Consider the following 21,047-nt stretch of genomic DNA (forward strand, 5'->3'; position numbering starts at 1 on the left):
GGGACACCTTCCACTAGTCCAGCTTGCTCCAACCTGGCCTTGGACACTTCCAGGGATCCAGGGGCAGCCATAGCTTCTCTGGGCAACCTGTGCCAGGGCCTCCCCACCCTCCCAGCCAGCAATTCCTTCCCAATATCCCATCTCTCCCTGCCCTCTGGCAGTGGGAAGCCATTCCCTGTGTCCTGTCCCTCCATCCCTTGTCCCCAGTCCCTCTCCAGCTCTCCTGGAGCCCCTTTAGGCCCTGGAAGGGGCTCTCAGGTCTCTCTGGAGCCTTCTCTTCTCCAGGTGAACCCCCCCAGCTCTCCCAGTCTGCCTTCACACAAGACACATATTTTGCAGTTTGTTTGTTATTTAAAACCCTTCCCTGTGGTTCCTCTGGGCTAAATCTGTGGAACCACAAGGGCTGAGCTGCAGGAACAGCAGGATTTCTTGATGAAATGTTGGATTTTGGGACCACTCCCACCTCCTGCAGGGTGTGGTGCCTGCAGTCAGGCGAGGTGGGCTCGGTGCTGGCTGGGGGGCACTCCCAGGTGGGATCTCTGTGACCAGAGACATTTTTGGGTTCTCTACCCACAAATTCTGGGATGCCAGTGATCCAACTTAGTTATTGGTGTTGCAGAGAGATTAAACCAAACCATTACTTCAACTCCCTCTGGAACCAGTGGAGGACAAAGTGGCATTTCAGGGGTTGATTTGTTACATGTGAAGGTGGAGGGTTAAATTCCCTCAGCTCAGGCACATGATGGATGTGGATAATACACCCCACTGAAGGTGTCCAGCTCCCAGACGTGTTAAGCCAAGACTAATGCTTTGCAAAACCTGTTTTAGGAGCCACTCCTGAGCACGTCACCAGCTTTGCTCCCACCAGGACGTTGCTGCAGATGGAGAAAATCCCAGTTCTTGTGCTGTGCTGGTGCCCTGGGCCCTGCCCAGCTCAGCTGCTCCCTCCTGGTCTGAGGATTTTGGACACTGAGCTTAAAAAAAAGGAAATTAAGGTGACTGAGCCCACCCAGCACCAGCAGCTCCCTGTGCCTGCTCTGCCCACCGAGCTCTCGGGGGGTTTTTAAGCCACACAAATGCTGAGCTGCCCCATATTTATTTTTTAGGTTCTCCCTGTCTGTGCTGTTGCTTTGAAATGTCTAATTTTTTTAACTCTTGTAAATGCTGTACATTTGTATAAATAAATGTTTTAAATATGCACACGACATGTGAGGTGGTGTCTGATCCAATTGTCCTCACCAGTCCTGATCTTCCATGAGGTGCCACCTCTTGTCCTGTATCCCTTTTCCTTTCTCTTCCTTTGTCCTACCAGCAAAAAAACCCCAAAAGTGGAGATGTATTTAGAGAATTTTTGGAGCTCTATTTAAGGAATTTTGTTTTAACTCTCCCTGTAGTTAATGAATCTTTCCCATGGTTCCTCCCCTGTTGAGCTCCCGTGGTTGTTGGGTACAAATTGTTTCATGTTGGACAATTATTATTTAATAAAATAAGTCTGAGGAGGTTCCTGTTTAATCTGTGACCCCTGGATCTTGCTTTCTCTGCTCTGGGAAAACATGTTCTCCATAATTGTGCTGTCACACTGATTTAGTCCCAGCGTGTTCTGGGGGTTTTCGTGGCTTTACTTCTCATTTCCACTCCTGAAACCAACAATTCTTGGATGGAAACAACTTCCTGGAGCTGATGGAAAGGTTTCCAAATTATTTGTGGATAATGCTAGGTCAGAGGCAGCTCACAGTGTTTCTGCACAGCCCCAATTCCCACAGCTTTAAGTGGAATAAATGCAATTTATGGTAGCACAGATAACTACAGAATATGGATTTAGAGCTCCTGAAATTCCCAATACTCCCAAAATAAGCTTCTCTGGTGGTTTGGTGTTCAGTGCACCTTTGGATTACAAACACTTTGTTATCTCTTTTTAACCTACCCAAGGCAGCCAAAGTGATGCTGAACCTCCCAATTATTAATCCCTGATATTTAAATTTTTTGGGATCCAAACCAACTTCTCCATTTTCAGCCAAAACTCAGCCCAGCCCCACAAAACCCAAGTTGAAATAACTGGCTGGGCAAAGCTTTTAAAAGCATTTTTATCTTCACCAGGTTCTAGACATGTAACATTCACACCTTTCATCGAGTGCAGCTCAACCCTACAAGCCTCAGGCTGAAAAAATTCCAGGATATCTTCAAAAAGATGGACTTTATCTACCATAAAGGCAAACACTCCCAGCTTCCAAGGATTTCCTTGTTGGATGGTGTTGGGATATTTATCCAGAGAAAAAAAAAGCTAATTTTTATCCTAGGAGCTACTGTGTAGTAGAAAACCTCATTCACTGCACTTTAAATTGGGAATAATAGAGCTTTTTTTCAGTTAAATTGTCATTGAGATGCTTTTTGGAACCTATTTTTTTATCATTTTGTTGCTATTCAGCTCACTGATAGTTCAGTGTTTTTAAACTCATTGATAGTTCAGTGTTTTTAAACTCATTGATATTTCAGTGTTTTTTTTAAACTCCCAGATTTCCCAGCTGGCCCCACAGGTTGGGCCTGACCACCTCCCCTGGCCCTTTCCAACACCAAATATCCCCTGAATCTGCAGCCATTTTCCAGCATCAGAGCCAGCAGAAAACCTGACCAGTAAAAAAAAGCTGGCAGGGAGAGGAATTATTTTTAAATTGCTAAATATTATTAATAATAACACCCCCATCTATTAGTTCTGTTTGTGAAAATCCTCTTTAATAGGGGATTTCTACAATTAAATATAGATTTTTTTTCAGCCTTTCTGTGCATCCACATAAACCCTCAATTCCTGCAAGAGCCAGACACACATGGGAGTGTCCACCTGTCTATAAGTACAATATATATTTATTTTATATATTTAATATTTAGTATTATTTATATATTTTATATATATTTTTATATTATATATATTTATATTTTATCTATATTGTATTTATATATTTATATATTTATATATTTATTTTGCCAGAAGGAGCAGCAGGAGGGGAAGGGGCAGGAATGGGGGTCCCATCACCCCAAATCTGCAGCACAACCAGGGGGTGTTGGTTTGTAGGGAAAATTCCTGGGCTAAAAAAATCACATGTTGCTCTGGATGTTTCCATAAATAACAGGATGGGGTTAAATACCTGCATTTCCTTTGATTCCTACTGGGATGCAGGAGTTACTGATGTTATTACCTGTACTTTTGCCTCTGAATTCCCAACTTCCCTGATCCCTCTCTCCTCTCTCAGACCCCAAAGTACCAAGTCAGCAACAATCCTGCCCTCTCCCCTCACTCCCTCATTTCCTTTTCCACACTTCCACACAAACCTACCTCACTCCTGCACCTCTTTTCTTATCTCACTATTCATCACCAACCTCTGTTTTTCAGCATTATGAAAATATTATGTATTTCTGGACTTCAAACACACAACACTCCTCCCCTTAGAGGGAGCAAACTGCACAAAATAAAGAGAGAAATATCTCAAAAATCCTGCAAGAAACCAAAGGAAATTACTAAATAACCACCTCAGCATTTAGTTTCTACTCAAATTAATAAGTTACCTGATTCAAGATGGTTCAAATTCAGTTTTTCCTGAGCTAAGCCTGGGGCTGAGCAGCAAAAGGAGCCCTGAGGGAAAGCCCAGCTGGCACAAAACCACCCAAGTGTTTGAGCCACACTTGAGTTCACTGATACCTTGAGGCTTTTTCTGCTGTCACCACATCAGCTCCTCAGCAAAGACTGACAAAAATGCCACCCTGGAGTCTCCTTCTTCTTCCTCCCCCCCCTGCACAGCCCCAGATAAATCCCCTCCAAAACCTGTAGAACTTTAACAGGCTCCTCATTGCCTCAAAAGCCAAATACTCTCAGGGCAATTTAAATTATTTTAGAGTAATTTAAATTATTTTCACAGCATTCAGAGCCAAAAGCATCTCACAGACACAACTTACCTGTGTGGAGGCAATAAAACTTTGATTAAGTCCTCTTGGGAGAGGCAGGATTAGTTGAGCAGCTCAATAAAAACACCCCAGCACAGGTTTGGGTTTTTTTTTTTTGATGGGGACAAGCTGCTCAGGGCTAGGGGGAAGAAATAATTAACTAATAATTAGTAATATGGGTAGTGATTATTGAGGGGTTTGTGCTGGTGGAGGGGATTAGAGGAGCAGCAGGAGGGGAAAGGGCAGGAATGGGGAGTCCCATCACCCCAAAGCTGCAGAACACTGAGCCCCAGTTCCCCACCTGCTGAAAACCAGTAACCACGGGGTGAGGGAGGGGTTGCTTTGGTGGTTTGCAGCTTTGCCAAGCTAAAATTTGCTTTTTTAAGAGTTTTTTTTTGTGCTTAAGTGCAATGTTTAGAGTGGGATTGTGAGCAAACAGCTCAGACTGAGAGCTCTGGTTAAGAAGTAACCGGGTTGGAGAGTTAAACCTGTGTGTTAACAGGGCAAAGCTCAGCTTTGCATCCTTAAACCAGACCTAAGTGTGTCACCCAGACCTAAGTGGTGTCACCCACCAGCTGCTGACAAAGGAAGCCCTGATTTCCCTGGAAACAAAGGGAATTATCCCAGAGCAGGATCCTCTGAAGAAGCCAACACACAAGTGATTCTTGCAGCTGGCACAGGCTGCCCTTGTTGTCCCCAGGCAGCTGCTGGGAGTGTGTGTGGATCTGGGCATGTAGCTCCTGGATTTAGGGAGAAGTCCCCCCTAAAGCAGTGCCAGGCTGCACGAAATTTAGGGATTAACTGGAATTAAATTAGCCCCGAGGAAAGGGAATAATTTATTTTGTTTATTTTATTCTGTTTCAAATAAACTGCGGGGATTTTCCTCTGTATTAATGTTATTTATAATTAGATCTCTCTCTGCTGGAAATTCTGACTGTTGGTGCTGTGGCACAGCAATTGCATAAAGGAGATATTTTTTGGACCAAAAATATAGAATCCCAGGATGGTTTGGGCTGGAAGAGATCTTAAAGCTCATCTTATTCCACCAGGGACATCTTCCATTAGCCAGGCTGCCCCAAGCCCCTTCCAGCCTGGCCTTGGACACTTCCAGGGATGGGGCAGCCACAGCTTCTGTGGGCCAGAATTCCATGGATATTCCCATGGATACAGTTCATTCTCCTTCCTCAGTCCCAGCTCAAGAGTAAGGGGAGGAATTAATTTAACAGCCACAGGCCCATGGGCAGCTTTTAAGTGGCAGCACTGTGGGTTTGTCACCTCTTTTCTAAAGTACACAAATTCAGAAATATGTTTATATTTATGCTTATATATATGCTGTGTACCTTGCAACACAACGATAATCTCCTTATCTGCATCCATCAGCCATTTTATTCCATGCAGCCATGAAAATCAATTCCACACAGGTCTAAACCAGCAGCTTTCACGTTTCCCTCAGGAAAACTGCAGGGAGAGCTGCTCTCCAGAGCTGCAGCAGAGGGAAAACCAAGCAAAGTGTGCTCTGATATCTTGGATCACACAAATCACTCCAGGAATAAAAATGGTGCTGCCACTCCATAATTATTTCCAATTATTTGAGCAACAGCATCACTTCCAAATTGATGTTTTCCCATATATATCCAGATTTGTGCAGTCAGTTGAGCCTGACTGGGCAGCTTTTAGAGCAAGACCAGGTTTGAGGGTTACTCCTGTGACAAATAACTCCCATCTCGCAGCCTCTCCATTCTGGATCAGCTCCTGGAGCTGTCTAAAGTTACACCTGGCTTTCCTGGGCTTTAGGAATTGCAGGATCCCTTCAGCTGGGGCTGCCCCTGGATCCCTGGAAGTGTCCAAGGCCAGGCTGGACAGGGCTTGGAGCAACCTGGGGTAGTGAAAGGTGTCCCTGTCCATGGCACAGGGTTGGGATTAAATGGACTTTAAGGTCCCTTCCAACCCAAACCATCCAAGCTGGGATTCCATATTTTTGGTCCAAAAATATCTCCTTTATGCAATTGCAGTTGCATAAAGAATAGTCAGAATTTCCAGTAGAAAATTATAAATAACATTAATATAGAGAAAAAATTCCTGCGGTTTCTTTGAACTAGAAGAAAATAAATATAATAAACTATTCCCTTTCCCCAGGGCTAATTTAATTCTTATTAAAGGGTTGATGGACTGAAGTTTTGAGCCTGCCATTAAAACTTTTGGCCAGAGAACTTCATCAGCCATCCAGACCTCCCCCTGATTTTTGCTGCCACCGGAGCAAGATAAGCTCCCAGAGCATGTTCCTGTGACAAATAACTCCCATCCCGCGGCCTCTCCGTTCTGGATCAGCTCCTGGAGCTGTCTAAAGTTACACCTGGCTTTCCTGGGCTTTAGGAACTGCAGGATCCCTTATTGAATGACACCTCAATTAGCAGGAAAGGGCAAGGAGCCCCCAGCCAAGATGGCAGGCACAGCAAAGGGCCCCTCTCCCCTCTTTGACCCTCGGGATTTTTTTTTCCAGCCAGGTGGCTGCCAGTGGAAGGGGAATATTGTTCTTTGCTGTTTATGCTCTTAGAAATGGGAGCTGCTCCATGACCCAGCTTCTTTTTTCCTGTTCTTAATAAAAAGAGGCTTTAAAAGCAGCAGGCACATGAGGCAGGGCAGTTATTTCGCTCTTGTATTTCAGCTCCTCATCACTAACGGGGTTTTTACTCCCTCCACGTGTACAGTGTTAATTTTTTAACTCCAAAGCCCAGTTTCTTTGCTCTCTCCCAAGTTAAGCAGGGCTGAACATAAAGCTGAGCTGTAAATCCTGCACTGTGGCACGAGGATCTCATGAATAAAGCAACGAATTCCCTGAACACAAGTGGCTGAGCAGAGGATTTGGAAGAGATTCCTCCATCCCAACCTGGAAAATCCCCACCTGGTGTTGATGAGGTAACAAACAGCTCTGACAACGAGCTCTTACACTGAACATTTAACTTGCCAGTTCCTGAGAACACACATTTTTGGGGCTTCTACCTCAACATTTCTACTGAAGTCTGATTAAAAATGATCACCAAGTCTGAACCTGAGGAGTGTCCACGTGGAAAGATCCCAATCACTGAAGACCCGAAGATAATCAGGCAGGAAAATGTGACCTTACCTTTCTTCCCCTAAAAAGGAATTCATTTTGTAATTCTGAAAGTTGTTCTGGCTTTTATTATCAGAAGTTCAGTTACACTGCATTCAAGGACTTTTATTTCCTAGTATATTAATATAGTTAATTAACACACAGTTTGGGCTCTTCTGATGGGAGGGGAATAGAACTGGAATAGCTCTTTTGGGAATTAATATGTAGGAGAAAGTTCTGTTTAGAAAAATATCAGGAAATCATCCCTCCCTTCAAATCCTGGCATGAAACATTAATATCACTGAAGGCAAAACTCTTGTTATTTCCAGTGAGGTTTCTGACAAGGAAAAATCCTTTACAGGACAAAACTTCACATGAATTTAAAAATGAGCATCCCAAGCTGAACTGGAATAACCTGACAGCTCCCACCCTTTCTAAAACACAGGAAGTACAGGGAAAGGTAACATCAAGTTGTCAGGATATTTACAATATATATGAACTCTTTCACAACTTGATTTTTCTAATATTTACCCAACAAAGTTCTCCCCGAGTCCAGCAAGACACCATCCCTCTTTTATCCCATGAGCTCGTTTGTGCTCACCAAAATTATGTGTATTTTGCAAACAGACAAGACATGCTGCAGCTTCTCAAGCTTTTTTAATCCTCTTGACGAGATTGAGGAAATCAAACAGCAATAAAAGACTTTGAAGTGACAGTTTTCTTGGACAGCAGAGCAGAGGGCAAGAACTGGGGCTCTGGAAATACAGCACAAATTCCAGGACAAAGGGAAAAACAAATCCTGCCCCAGCAGCCACACACTTGAACCTTGGAATGTGGGCAGAGTAGAGCCAGTGAAGGGAAGGTGAGTAGGACAACCTTGGAATTGCTGGCTTTGGGAGGGAATTCAGGGTGGACAGCACTCACTTCTCCAGGGGAAAGGCTTCCTCGCTTCCACCTCCCTGATCCAGCAAAGTTCCCAAGGACAGGGACAGGCACTTGGGAAAGGATCTGGTTCTAAAGCCATTAAAGCCAAGAAAAGGACTTTGGTGGAAACTGGCTGAGACCTGAGTAGGGAACAGAAGAACTACACACACCTAGGACAAGGTTTAAATCCATGGTGTTGGTGAACACTGGGAAAAGACAGAAGGATAAAATCCCAGGCTACCTGACAGGAAGCTGAAACTCTTGGATCCTCATCCTGGGCAGTCATTATCCTCGAAATTCAGCTTGATGGAGTCAAGACTGAAGGATTCCCATTGTTACATGACTGCAGGGGTGTCATAAAGAATGGCCCCAAAACTGTGATGAGATTAAAATCTACTTTATTCCTTCATCTATGGAGCCAAATTTCAAGGCATTGAAATTCCAGGTATTCCAGGTGCCTTGAAATGTCTTCCCTGTTCTTCCCCCAGTACCTTCAACTGATCTGATTGTTTATGTGATCCCTGAAGAGCCTGAACTGATTTACTGAAACCCTCCTCTTATAATTGCACTAATTGATCATAATTGCTCTTTGCACAGGCATTTCAAAATTCCAGAGACAAGTCTAAATTGCATCAGAGTCCAGGAAAACAATGATGATATCCAGGCATTGCTCTATTATCTTTTTTTTCCCCCCCTGTATTTAATGACCTAAGTAAGTTACAAAAGCAACTTTAAATTACCTTTATATATATAAACTAATTAAATATATTTAGCTAACACTGAGAAAATAAATCCCAAGCACCATGAAGACAAAAAAAACAAGAAGAGATGACTGATTTTAGAGTAATTTAAGACTTTTTATGGAGTCTGTGGATGTAGCAGTTGAGTGAACACTTCCTTACTGAAGCATTACTTGTATTTAGAGCTTATCTCAATATTCTCATTTTAAAACACTGAGTGATTAGTCTAACTTCTGTAGTTTTTATAAAATTCTATATTCTGAGAGCACAATTTTATTGCTTATTCCACTTTTTTTTCACCACTTAGTCATTTCAGTAAGTGGCAGAATTCCTAGAAATTTCAGTGGCATCAGGATTTTTATTACTAAGCAGATTTGTTGGACACTGAAAGACAAAATGGTTGAGAAGTGTGGCTTGTGTGATAAAATTATAAAAGTTAGCTATGTCCTTTTATATTTAAACTCATTTAAGATGAAGGAAACTCACAGCTGGAAACTCGTGTGGCACAAAAGGATCTGTTTGGATGCTGCCAATTCATCTTTCTAAGTCACATGTGGTGACCTATTACTTTTACTACTTATTCTACTTTATTTTTTACCAGCTACTCATTTCAGTAAGTGGCAGAATTCCTAGAAACTTCAGTGGCATCCGGATTTTTATTACTAAGCAGATTTGTTGGACACTGAAAGACAAGGTGGTTGAGAGGTGTGCCTTGTATGATATTAAAAAATAAAATGCAAGTAACTATGTTTAAACTCAGTCAGGGTGAAAACAGTTGCAAACTCCTGTGCCACACAAAGATCTGTTTGGATGCTGCCAATTCATCTTTCTAAGTCACATGTGGTGACTTATTACTTCTATTACTTATTCCACTTTTTTTTGCCACTTACTGAAATGATTAAGTGGCAGAACTCCTAGAAATTTAGCAGATTTGTTGGACACTGAAAGACAAAATGGTTGAGAAGTGTGGCTTGTGTGATAAAATTAAAAAAGGAAATGCAGATAACTGTGTACTTGTATATTTAAACTCATTTAAGATGAAGCAAACTCACAGCTTGAAATCTGTGTGGCACAAAAGGATCTGTCTGGATGCTGCCAATTCATCTTTGCAAGTCACGTGCGGTGAACACAAAGACTGAAAATAAATAACAGCTACTTTATTACCTAAGAACACTTGAAAATGTGGCATTTCCTCGGAGAGGATCATCAAGTCAAAGGGTGCCAAGGGGCTTTAATTGCCACTGAGTTTCCTCATGATGGGGCTGTCGGGCTCGGCGTTGGTGAAGATGCTCCCCACCAGCACGTGGGTGCCCCAGAGGTTGTGCCGGATGACTTTGCAGCAGCCGAGGTCGTCCACGGAAAACCCCAAGTGCCGGTAACGCTCGTCCGTCTCGAACAGGGTGTTGTTGGTGTAAGGCCCGAAAAACTGCGAGAGAACAGAAGGTTTCGGGTCAGAAGGGAAAAAGAACTTAAAAAAAAAAGAGAATTTTTCGCCTCAGAACGGAAAAAAGGAGAATTTTTCGCCTCAGAACGGAAAAAAGGAGAATTTTTTCGCCTCAGAACGGAAAAAAGGAGGATTTTTCGCCTCAGAACGGAATTAAAAAAAAAAGGAGAATTTTTCGCCTCAGAACAGAAAACAGGAGAATTTTTCGCCTCAGAACTGAAAACAGGAGAATTTTTCGCCTCAGAACTGAAAACAGGAGAATTTTTCGCCTCAGAACTGAAAACAGAATTTTTTCATCAGAACGGAAAAAAGAAGAATTTTTTCTCAGAACAGAAAAAAGGAGAATTTTTCCTCAGAGCAGAAAAAAGGAGAATTTTTTCTCAGAGCAGAAAAAAGGAGAATTTTTTCTCAGAACAGAAAAAAGGAGAATTTTTTCTCAGAACAGAAAAAAGGAGAATTTTTTCTCAGAACAGAAAAAAGGAGAATTTTTTCTCAGAACAGAAAAAAGGAGAATTTTTTCTCAGAACAGAAAAAAGGAGAATTTTTTCTCAGAACAGAAAAAAGGAGAATTTTTTCTCAGAACAGAAAAAAGGAGAATTTTTCACCTCAGAACTGAAAAAAGGAAAATTTTTCACCTCAGAACAGAAAAACGGAGAATTTTTTCATCAGAACTGAAAAAATTTTTCACCTCAGAACAGAAAAAAGGAGAATTTTTCTCGTCAGAAGTGAAAAGAGGAGAATTTTTCACCTCAGAGCTGAAAAAAGGAGAATTTTTTGGCTCAGAACTAAAAAGAGGAGAATTTTTCACCTCAGAACTGTAAAAAGATTTTTTCACGTCAAAATTGAAACAAAGGAGAATTTTTCACATCAGAACTATAAAAAAAAGAGAATTTCTCACATCAGAACTGAAAAAAAGAGATTTTTTCATGTCAGAACTGTAAAAAAAAAAAGAATTTTTCACGTCAGAACTTCCCCTTTTTAAACAAAACCTAAGCCTAGAAATAAGTTACATCTGTTGGAGGAAATTTTATGTATATTTTTACTTAAAATCTAAAGGAGAGATTAAGCAGAGCAGCTCTGGGTGTACTGGTAGCACATTTTAAAGGTTTTCCTTGGGCACTGAAGTGCATTTGAAGTCTCATCAATCACACCCAGAAAAACCTCACAGGCTTTGGAAAGCTTCTGATACTTCTGTAGGGATTAAGGACAGAACCCCTCTGTGAAACAGCAAAAATAAGACCTGTGCTAAGAATAAAACTCTCTGTGAAACAGCAAAAAAAAGCAGAAATGTACCTTTTCAATGCTCCCCCTGCAAAAAAAGTTGCTTTGAAGAGCAAAAATTGGCTTGAATTGGAACTGGAAACGGGTATCTCAGTTTTTTACCTCAGGAGGAAGCTTCTGACTCGTCCTGATGTTACCACTGAACTGGATTCTGAAAACAGAATCTTACTTTCATCAATCCCTGACTATTCTTTAAATGCATGGAATTTCTGGGAAGTTTTTAAGCCCTACATGCCCCTTAACTGCCTGTTCAGCTTATAAACATCCCCTATTAAACCTGTTTGCAAACAGGGATGTTTGTAAGGTGAACAGACACATTAAATATTAATAACAGACACATTTTGTAGTGTTTTTAAATAAAACCCCACTAAACTGAGCTTTGCTATATGGTTTTAATACTTCTCAGACAAAACCACACAGATTTCTTGCTTTGATATAAGTTTTCTTAACTCTCTCTCTTGTAAATTTTAAGATTCTGTTTCATAAATGTCTTGGTAACAAACTCAGCTCCTCCAGAGAGCTGCGTGATCTCACAATCAATGCACACACTGTTTGATAGGAACAATTATTCATTTTTTTCTGCTGCAAAGAGGCTTTTTAAACCCTCCATCCACACAACCAGGTGTCAGGGTTACCAAGTTACCCTGGCAGGGCACAACCAGCTTCTTGTGCAGTGAGCAAAAGCTTTTTTTTTTTTAATGGGCATAAAAACTCCAGCTCTCTAAAATCCAACTTCATTTCCTCAAAGTGCCAACTGCAACGAGAGCTGACACCCTTTGGGAATGGCTCAGGGTTACTATCTTGATTTATTAAAGGAATTATCCTTTTGGACCACTCGAAAAAGTTGGATTTAACCCATGCAGAAGACAAATTTCACACTTACTGCCAGTCCTGAGGATGGATCAATGAAATCAGCCCAGTAGCCCTCAGAAGAAATTGCATAGCAAATTTCCTTGGCACCATTAATGAACTGAAAGGGGGAAAAAATGGGAAAGAAGGATATCAAATGAGATTTCTGTTACACATATAAAACAAGAAATATTTCTAACTTTATTCTACGTATTTATATCTATTCTAAATAAATCCTTTATTTACTTTCACTTCTAAGAATTGTTCTTCACAATTATGGCCCTCAGCAGCTCAAGGTTTCAATTTTATTGAATTTTATTTCAATATTATAGTTACTCAACTTCTTAAGGGTCCAAAATAAGGGAATTTTACCCTTTCCAGTAAATTGTGTATTTTGAGGTTTGATGGCTCTGATGATTCTTAAGGATCCAAAATATGGGAGTTTTACCCTTTCCAGTAAATTCTTCTGTATTTTGAGGTTTGATGGCTCTGGTGATTAACTGTGTCTCAACTATAAGTCACCAATAAAATCAAACCACCTGAAAACAGCCTTTTAGACATTAAATTTCTGACCCAGGACATCTTTTGGTGTTGTAACAACCCCTCAGCAGCCACTTAATAAACATTTGAGAGGCACCACTGTAAAAATTTAGATTTGGCTGTACATGACCCTCATTTCTTTAGCACAGGCCACTCATATTAAATATTTTTAAGGTTAAATCTCCCAAGAAAACATCCCAATTCCCTGTGAATTTTGCTGTTTGTAACCTCTGGGCTGGGAGGTTACAACCAACATCCTCACACCCCAACAATGACTGGATTAGACCTGACAGGGAGGTGCACAAGGAAGAAAGATGCCAATTAACATATAATTAGACCAGATTACAAAGCCAAAGACCAACAGACCAGAAATAATTCAAAGAGAAGAACACACTGAAATGAAGGGAATTTTAATTTGTGTGTAATCTTTGTGTTGATCCTTCAGATTGTTGCTTCCTTTTTTTCTTCCACTGCTTTAGAGAGGCCACACTTGCATTTATAGGATGGGAAGGACACTGCCAGATTAATTTTAAATATAAATTTAACACAGATAAAAATCCCACAGGGTGATTTCTTGCTAGATTTGGAAGAATTATGACAAGTAATAGATAGAAATGTTTTATTTTGAGGTGCTAAGGGAGAATGGCAGCAGTGAACAGCGACACTTGCTGGGGGAAATACAAAATTCCTGAAAAGTGGGAAATAAAGTGATTTTCAGAGCCCTCTAGTGGCAACAGAACAAGACAAAGTTCATGAGGATGGTTAAGATGAAATAAATATAAATGTAACAGGTTAAAAGAATTAAGTGTCCATTATCAGAATGGAAAAACCAGAAACACCAGAGCAATTGGTGGTTTTTTTACATCTTTTACCAGTGAGGCCACAGACTCTGTACTGGGATCTTAATTAAATCACAGGAAGGCAAAAATAGCAGTGAAACCCTACAAAATATACTGTACTGAAGCTGAACTGAGGGGAGAAAATAGTTGCTGCCCTTTACCTGGATCAGGACAACACCTTTATTAACCTTTGTGGCATTTCAGCCTATTTTTGACTCACCCCACTATAATGAATTTAATAATTCTAAGGAGAAGTTTCACAGAAAATAGTCAAAAAGCTCTAAACCTGCAAAAAATTATCAACCATTTTAACAGCAAGAGAACACAGGAATAGCCAAAAAATGCCTCAAAAATGTAATATATTACTAGCAGAGCTAGAAATGAACCAAAATACACAGGCAGGTCATAAAAGATTCATTTCCAAACCAAAAGAAGCCCCTGCTGGTGTCAGGCACTCACATTTTCTAAGAGCATCTCTCTCTCATCCTCCACTTCTTGGCTCCACACAGTCATGTCATTTTTGGTCTTCTGGGTGACAGTTAACACGGTCAGGCGGTTGGGACTCACCTCTGGGAACATGGATTCAAAGTCTGCAGGAAGAGAAACCATCAGGTTATATTTTAATCCTACATTTTCCTCGTGTTTCCTTCTGTTTGAGACAAATCAGGGACCAATTCCAGCCACATTTCAGCCTCTTCACTTCTTAAATAGGGTTTTATTCCAATTTCATTTCAATGCTTTCCTTCTTGAACTGGTTAAAGATACAAACCTGATGCTGTCAGAAGTTTCATGATTTCCATTTGCCATTTTAATATTGCCAAAACATTTGAGAACTGGTTTGGGGATAGTGGATTAGCTCCAGAATCTACCTGACACTACAGCTGAAAGTTACTCCCTGCCCCAGCTGATCTGAAATATAAATGTGAATTTTATATGAAATACTAAATATTGTCAACAGCAAAGGTTTGGGTCTTATTATATAGTATGTTTTTGGCAAAATATTTCTACTCCATATCCTGTGGCATCAATTACAAAGTATTTACTTAACTATAAAAAAAAATTACAGAAATAAAAATATTTTTAAGATATTTTTTTAAAAAAAATATTTATAGAAATAAAAGTATTTTTTAAATATTTGGAAAAAGCTGTGATTTCTTGGCTAGAAATTGAAGTGAAACCCCACCTTTTCGTAGGAGCTCAGGACAAGCTTGGACTGCACATTCCACCTTGGCATTTTCAAAGTAGGTTTCAGCATTATTTATTTGCTGCTTCTGGGGAGCACCAGCACCCTGAAAAAAAAGGAGAATTGCAGCTTTCTCAGTTAATATGATCACAGGAATAACTTTGTAGACTTAAATACCCAGATACCCTCGAGCAATTTCACACAAAGATGATCTGCAGTCAGATTTAGTATTTTTTAAATATTTAAAGTGGAATTGATATTGGTTTTACTTAAACCTACATAGAAATTTTATATTTTTTATATTTTAGTGTTCTCCCTTATCAGAAACAGTACAGAAATTTTTATTAATAATATTAACTAAAGGTACCAGCACTAAATATTTGTGGGAATGTTGTGATCAGGCTGCAAATTATCAAGTTTTTGCTGTTCATGATGTGTGTGATTCAGTGCCAGCTCTGCCAGCACCACAATCCACATTCCTTGGGAGATGCTGATTTTCCTGTGAGAATTCCATGGCTCTCACAACTAAACACTGTCCAAATTACACAAATCCACATCCATTAAATGAAATACTAAAGGAATGACCAATTCTATTTATTAAATGGTGGCAAGACTTGGTAAACAGCAAGTTTTAAAAGTGATTTTTTGTCACATCCACGTAATTAAATCACTTCTAAAATACTACTTCCAACAGCAGTGAAATATTTCTTTCTACCTGAAGTTTTGAAACTGAAGCCCTCCCATATTCATACAATTAAGTCACATCAAAAACACTATTTCAAAACTCATCCCGAAATATTTTCAGCTGAACATTCTGAAACTGAAGTTCTCCCAAATCCACAGAATTAAATCACTCAAAATGCTATTTCAAAACACAGCCTTTTTACTGAAGTTTTTTTTACTAAAAGTTCTGAAATTGAAGTTCTCCCACATTCACAGAATTAAGTCACATCTAAAATGCTATTTCAAATAGCAATGAAATATTTCTTTCTACCTAAAGTTTTGAAACTGAAGCTCTCCCATATCCACAGAATTAAGTCACATCAAAAATGCTATTTCAAAACACACCCTGAAGTGGTTTTTTTTCAACTAAAAGTTCTGAAACTGAAGTTCTCCCATATCCACAGAATCATTCAAAATGCTATTTCAAAACACAGCCTGAACCATTTCTTTTTACTAAAAGTTCTCCCTTACCTACATCATTAAGTCACTTCTAAAGTATTATTTCAAATAGCAATGAAATATTTCCACTAAAATTTTTGAAACTGAAGCTCTCCCATATCCACAGAATTAAGTCACTCAAAATGCTATTTCAAAACACACCCTGAAGTATTTTTTTCAAGTAAAAGTTCTGAAACTGAAGCTCTCCCATATCTACAGAATTAAGTCACATCTAAAATACTATTTCAAAACACACCCTGAAATATTTCTTTCTACTAAGATATTTTTCAACAGGATATTTTTCAACTGAACATTCTGAAACTGAAGTTCTCCCATATCCACAGAATTAAATCACTCAAAATGCTATTTCAAAACACAACCTGAACTATTTCTTTTTACTAAAAGTTCTGAAACTGAAGTTCTCCCATATTCCCAGAATTAAGTCACATCAAAAATGCTATTTCAAATAGCAATGAAATATTTCCACTAAAATTTTTGGAACTGAAGCCCTCCCATATCCACAGAATTAAATCACTCAAAATGCTATTTCAAAACACAGCCTGAAATGTTTCTACCTCAACTTTTGAAACTGAAGCTCTCCCATATCCACAGAATTAAGTCACATCAAAAATGCTATTTCAAAACACACTCTGAAATACTTCTTTCTCCTAAAAGACAAGACTTGATACTGGTCCTGTGTAATCTCTTGCTCAATCCAGCTGGAGTCCATTTTACAAAACCAGCCAGAAAATCCACAATATCGTTTTTCAGGAGGGAGGAGAGATGAGTTCTGTTCCTCTGAGACAATACAGGAGCCTGTTCTTACCTGGAACTCATTGATGTATTGTGCCATTACAAATTCATGCCTTTCACTTGCTGAAGGCTCTGCTAAAATGTCAGGGAGGCTCTTGGAAACTTGGTTTTTCCTCTGGGAATCAGTGCCATTGAGGTGACAGTCAAAGCCAATGTTTCCAGGCAGCTGGAATCTCTGATCCTGAGGTCCAAAGGGACCCATCACTTCATCTGGCCACACAGTCCTGGGACCTGCAGGAGCCAAGGTCTTGTTTTAGTCACCACACCCCAAAAAAAAGGGGGAGAAACCAAATGAAACCCCCTCTCCCACGCAAATATTTGCTCACCAAGTAACCCCAAGGCACAAAATCAGGGCCCTGCCATAAAAACCACACTCAGAAATGTCTCTGGAGTGCAAAGTTCTGACAGCACACGGGTTCAAAGGAAAGGAATTTGCTTTTTCTTACATAAATCAGGAGGTGCAGCAGCCACATGAGGCTCATCTGAGCCAGAGGAACCTGCTGTGGAAAAAGCCTTGGGATTTACAACTCTTTTGACTAAGGAATAAAACCCTGGGAGGTAGGTGACCAATCTTGCTCTGTTACAGAGCACCTGAGAAGACAAAAAAACAAAAGGACAATTACAAACTGCTCCCCAAAACCTCAGAGTTTAACACAGCCCCGTGGGTCACAAAGAAATCCCTGCTCCATAATTCAATTACAACTTTAATGATGATCAACTTTAGCATCACATTTTAGAAGTACTGGATTGTTATTTTTATATTTTACTGGTTTATTTTCAAAATATTTAAATATTTTACTGTTTATTTTCAAAATCAAAACACTCCTCATATGAGGAAAAAGCCCTGAAAACCTGAAATAGCACCAGTGAAACCCCACAACTTAAAGTAAATTATGGATGGGGATTCTTTCCATGATTATTTCCATGCATGTCACTGTTTCCAGGATTATCACAATTCCATCATGGGGGTGATTACTAGAAAGACCTAAAAATATTGTTAATTATTGTTAATTTTCAACAATAGCTCGTTGTTCATTCTCAGAATTAACTTTGAAGCCTCATGACAATATTTTAAGGAGTAACACAAGCAACTGTTATTGGTTTTTTGTAGTTGTTTTGGGTTTTTTTAAGAAGAAATACCCAGGTGGTGCCATTAAACAGAGAATTCTGACCTATTTTTTATGCTTTAGAAAAACACTGACAACTTTCAAGCTGCATTGACACACTCAGAACAGAAAAATAACCAATTAAACACTCCAGATGGAGAGTTAGGAGTGTAATTTTAAAAAATGAAGATTAAACTCCCCAGCACAAAACTGCTGCTATTTGACAAAACTGCACCAATTTTGCAGGTATTACTGGAAAATACAAATATCACCTACCAGAGGGTGTGGTTTTTTGTAAAATTCTATTTTCCAGGTGAGAGAAAGAAATTGTTTTCAGAAAATGACACAAAGGGATTTTCCTTAAGTGCTGCAGCTTTGATTCCATAAATATTTATGCACCTGTTTACCACTACATATTTCTGCAGCCAGGTCACTTCAAAAGGAGGGAGTAAATGCTGCTATTTGTATGTTTAATATAAAAAACTGTATTTAAAGTATCAGCACTTAAGGCAACAAAAGCACCAATTTCTCCCACACCACCTCTGTGCAAATATAAAATAAGTCCTGCCAACATCATAAAGACTCAAATGCTTAGAGAAGCATTTAATTTATGATTTAAATCAATTATTTAAAGCCTTAAGCTGTTTAGTTATAACAGAGGTTTAAAAAGGTTCCTTTAGCACAACAAAAATCTGATGCCACTTAAGTTCTTTTTTTTTCTGTTATATAAAATGACTACTGAAATTAATTTGTGCATAATGATTGTATTATAAACAGATGTAAACAATTCCAGCTGACACGTAATTACAAGAGAAGAGCTTTTTTTTTGCCTTATAATCAGGCTCACTTAACATGGAGATGTCATTAATTACAGCTATGACTGAGCTCACTCATGCAAATATTGACACACCTGGCATTACACAAGCGAGAAAACACCGCTGAAATCAATGAATTATTCATGGCTCCATGGCAAGAATAAATCAATAAAGGGGGTTTTATTCTCCAGCCTGAGAGGAGCCTGGTGAACCCAAGCCCTGCAGGATCACGGAACTGCACCCGAGCTCGGGATGTTACAACAAGCACAAAACAAACTGTGCTTAATCTTAGATCAACCCTGGGATATTTTAGGTAAAAGAGAGAAAGTTTAGATGGGATATTGGGAAGGAATTCTCGGCTGTGAGGGTGCTGGGGACTGGAATGGAATTTCCAGAGAAGCTGTGGCTGCCCCTGGATCCCTGGAATTGTCCAAGGCCAGGTTGGATGAACTTGGAGCAACCTGGACTAGTGGGAGGTGTCCCTGCCCATGGCAGGGGTTGGGACTGGATGAGCTTTAATGTCCCTCCCAACCCAAACCTGTCTGTGACTCCATTTAACCCTCAATTGGACTATTCCCGCGATATCCACGGAATTCGGTGTCACTCACATTGGCCATGGCAGACGCCGCTCTCCTCTCGCCAACAGGCCCGGATGCCCCTGGAAAAGAAGAAGAGAGGAAGGAAGAGGAAAGAGAAGAGAGAAGGGGAACGGAGGGGAAAGGGAAAAGGGAGGGGGAAAGAAAAGGAAGAGGAAGGGAAAAGGAAGGGGAAGGGAAGGCGCTGGACTCCGCCGCCCCGGACCCCTCTCACGGCCGATCCCCTCAGTGCCGCCCCCGCGCTCCCCGGACAGCGGTGCCCGGTGTCACAGGGCCGGAGCTGCCAGGGACAGACGACGGAAAGAGAGAAGGGGACGGAGAAAAGAGGAAAAGGAGCAGGGAGATGGAAAGGGGGATCGGGGAGCTGTCCCGGGGCACTCCCGGCCCCTCTCACCTCTTCCTGCAAAATGGCGGCGCCCGCCCGCCCCCGCCGCGCCCTAGCCGCGCGCTCCCAGCCCCGGCCAGCCGAGCCGCCGACACCTCGATTAGAGGCGGCGCAGAACCAGCCAGAATCGGCCGCTCGGCGCTCGGTTGCTCGGGGCTGAGGAGGAGGTGGTGGGGGGCTCGAGGGGAGAAGCGGCGATGGCGGCGGGGACGGGACGGCGACGATCGTGGTGGGGCCGGGGCGGCCCCTCGGGGCGGCCTCCAGCCGGTGTTATCCCGTGCTATGGCGCGGCGAAGCGCGCCCGTGGGTGCGGCGGTGGTGGCTCGGCGGGCGCGGCGGTGCAGTACCCGCCGGGGACACCAGGGGGCGGTCACGGAGCGTCAACCGCGCTCACGGTATCCCCATACCCTCATGGGGATACTGAAGTGGAAAACGGGGAGAAAAAGGGGCTTTTCTCCTGGGAAATGAGGAGGAAAGGGGATTTTCTGTGGAGGGAACGAAGAAGGGAGTGTTTCCATCACTGCGATTCCCGGGGGATCCCTGGGAATGCGGAGCGTCAGTGTCGCTGCTGCCACAACACCAGGACTCGGAGGCGAGACCTCGAAGAACTGTTGTGCAATATAAGAATAAAAACCTTCAGTGTCTTTTGTTGTTGATTTTTTTTTCTTTTTCCCTTTTTTTTTGGGGGGGGGTGGTTTGAGGGAAAGGCACCAGTGGGCACAGCCCCAAGGCTGCCAGAGCTCCAGGAGGGTTTGGACAACGCTCTGAGGGACAGGGTGGGATTGTTGGGGTGTCTGTGCAGGGACAGGGGTTGGACTGGATGGTCCTTGAGCACCCCTTCTGTTAATTTCTGCCCTTGCTGTTAATTAACTTCAGAAGTTATTAATGCAAACGAATATGTAGGCTCTGAAACTGTTCTTTGTGTGGTGCTGGATCAGCTTGGAGGGATCCCAGCACGGGTCTCTCCAGCAAAGGGAAGGGTCGTGGTTTTACTCCGCTCACCATCTGAATGTCCCAGAGGAGCTGTGGCTGCCCCTGGATCCCTGGAAGTGTCCAAGGCCAGGTTGGAGCAACCTGGGATAGTGGAAGGTGTCCCTGGAGGGCTGGAGCCCCTCTGCTCTGGAGCCAGGCTGGGAGAGCTGGGGGGGTTCCCCTGGAGAAGAGAAGGATCCAGGGAGAGCTGAGAGCCCCTTGCAGGGCCTAAAGGGGCTCCAGGAGAGCTGGAGAGGGACTGGGGACAAGGGATGGAGGGACAGGACACAGGGAATGGCTTCCCACTGCCAGAGGGCAGGGCTAGATGGGATATTGGGAAGGAATTGCTGGCTGGGAGGGTGGGGAGGCCCTGTC

General features: G+C 41.6%; 1 protein-coding gene across 2 annotated transcripts; it reads right to left on the minus strand.

The window, feature by feature from the left end:
* Positions 1–7,662: 7,662 nt before the first annotated feature.
* On the minus strand, positions 7,663–19,768 carry MMADHC (metabolism of cobalamin associated D). Of its 2 annotated transcripts, XM_051810207.1 has the most exons (8): positions 19,710–19,768; positions 19,328–19,377; positions 17,245–17,389; positions 16,812–17,029; positions 14,825–14,930; positions 14,101–14,231; positions 12,297–12,383; positions 7,663–10,114 (listed from the first exon to the last, which is right to left on the minus strand). In XM_051810207.1, the coding sequence occupies exons 2-8, from the start codon at positions 19,334–19,336 to the stop codon at positions 9,920–9,922; spliced, it is 891 nt and encodes a 296-aa protein (XP_051666167.1). In that variant the 5' UTR covers positions 19,337–19,377; positions 19,710–19,768; the 3' UTR covers positions 7,663–9,919. The 2 variants fall into 2 exon arrangements, with proteins under 2 accessions (XP_051666167.1, XP_051666166.1); XM_051810206.1 differs by lacking the exon at positions 19,710–19,768 and having other exon boundaries at positions 19,328–19,517.
* Positions 19,769–21,047: the final 1,279 nt, after the last annotated feature.

The sequence above is a fragment of the Manacus candei genome, unplaced genomic scaffold (genome assembly GCF_025592945.1).
Source record: "Manacus candei isolate 608988 ecotype Guabito, Panama unplaced genomic scaffold, ASM2559294v1 h1tg000077l, whole genome shotgun sequence".
Classification (NCBI taxonomy): Eukaryota; Metazoa; Chordata; class Aves; order Passeriformes; family Pipridae; genus Manacus; species Manacus candei.

What these genes read in the sequence shown, in the direction of transcription:
- MMADHC (XM_051810207.1), bottom strand. An exon ending in TCCTGAGCTCCTACGAAAAG is followed by an intron (nt 14,232 to 14,824) that starts GTGGGGTTTCAC and finishes CTCTTCCTGCAG; the next exon opens with ACTTTGAATCCATGTTCCCA. An exon ending in GAGAGATGCTCTTAGAAAAT is followed by an intron (nt 12,384 to 14,100) that starts GTGAGTGCCTGA and finishes TCCCCCTTTCAG; the next exon opens with TTCATTAATGGTGCCAAGGA.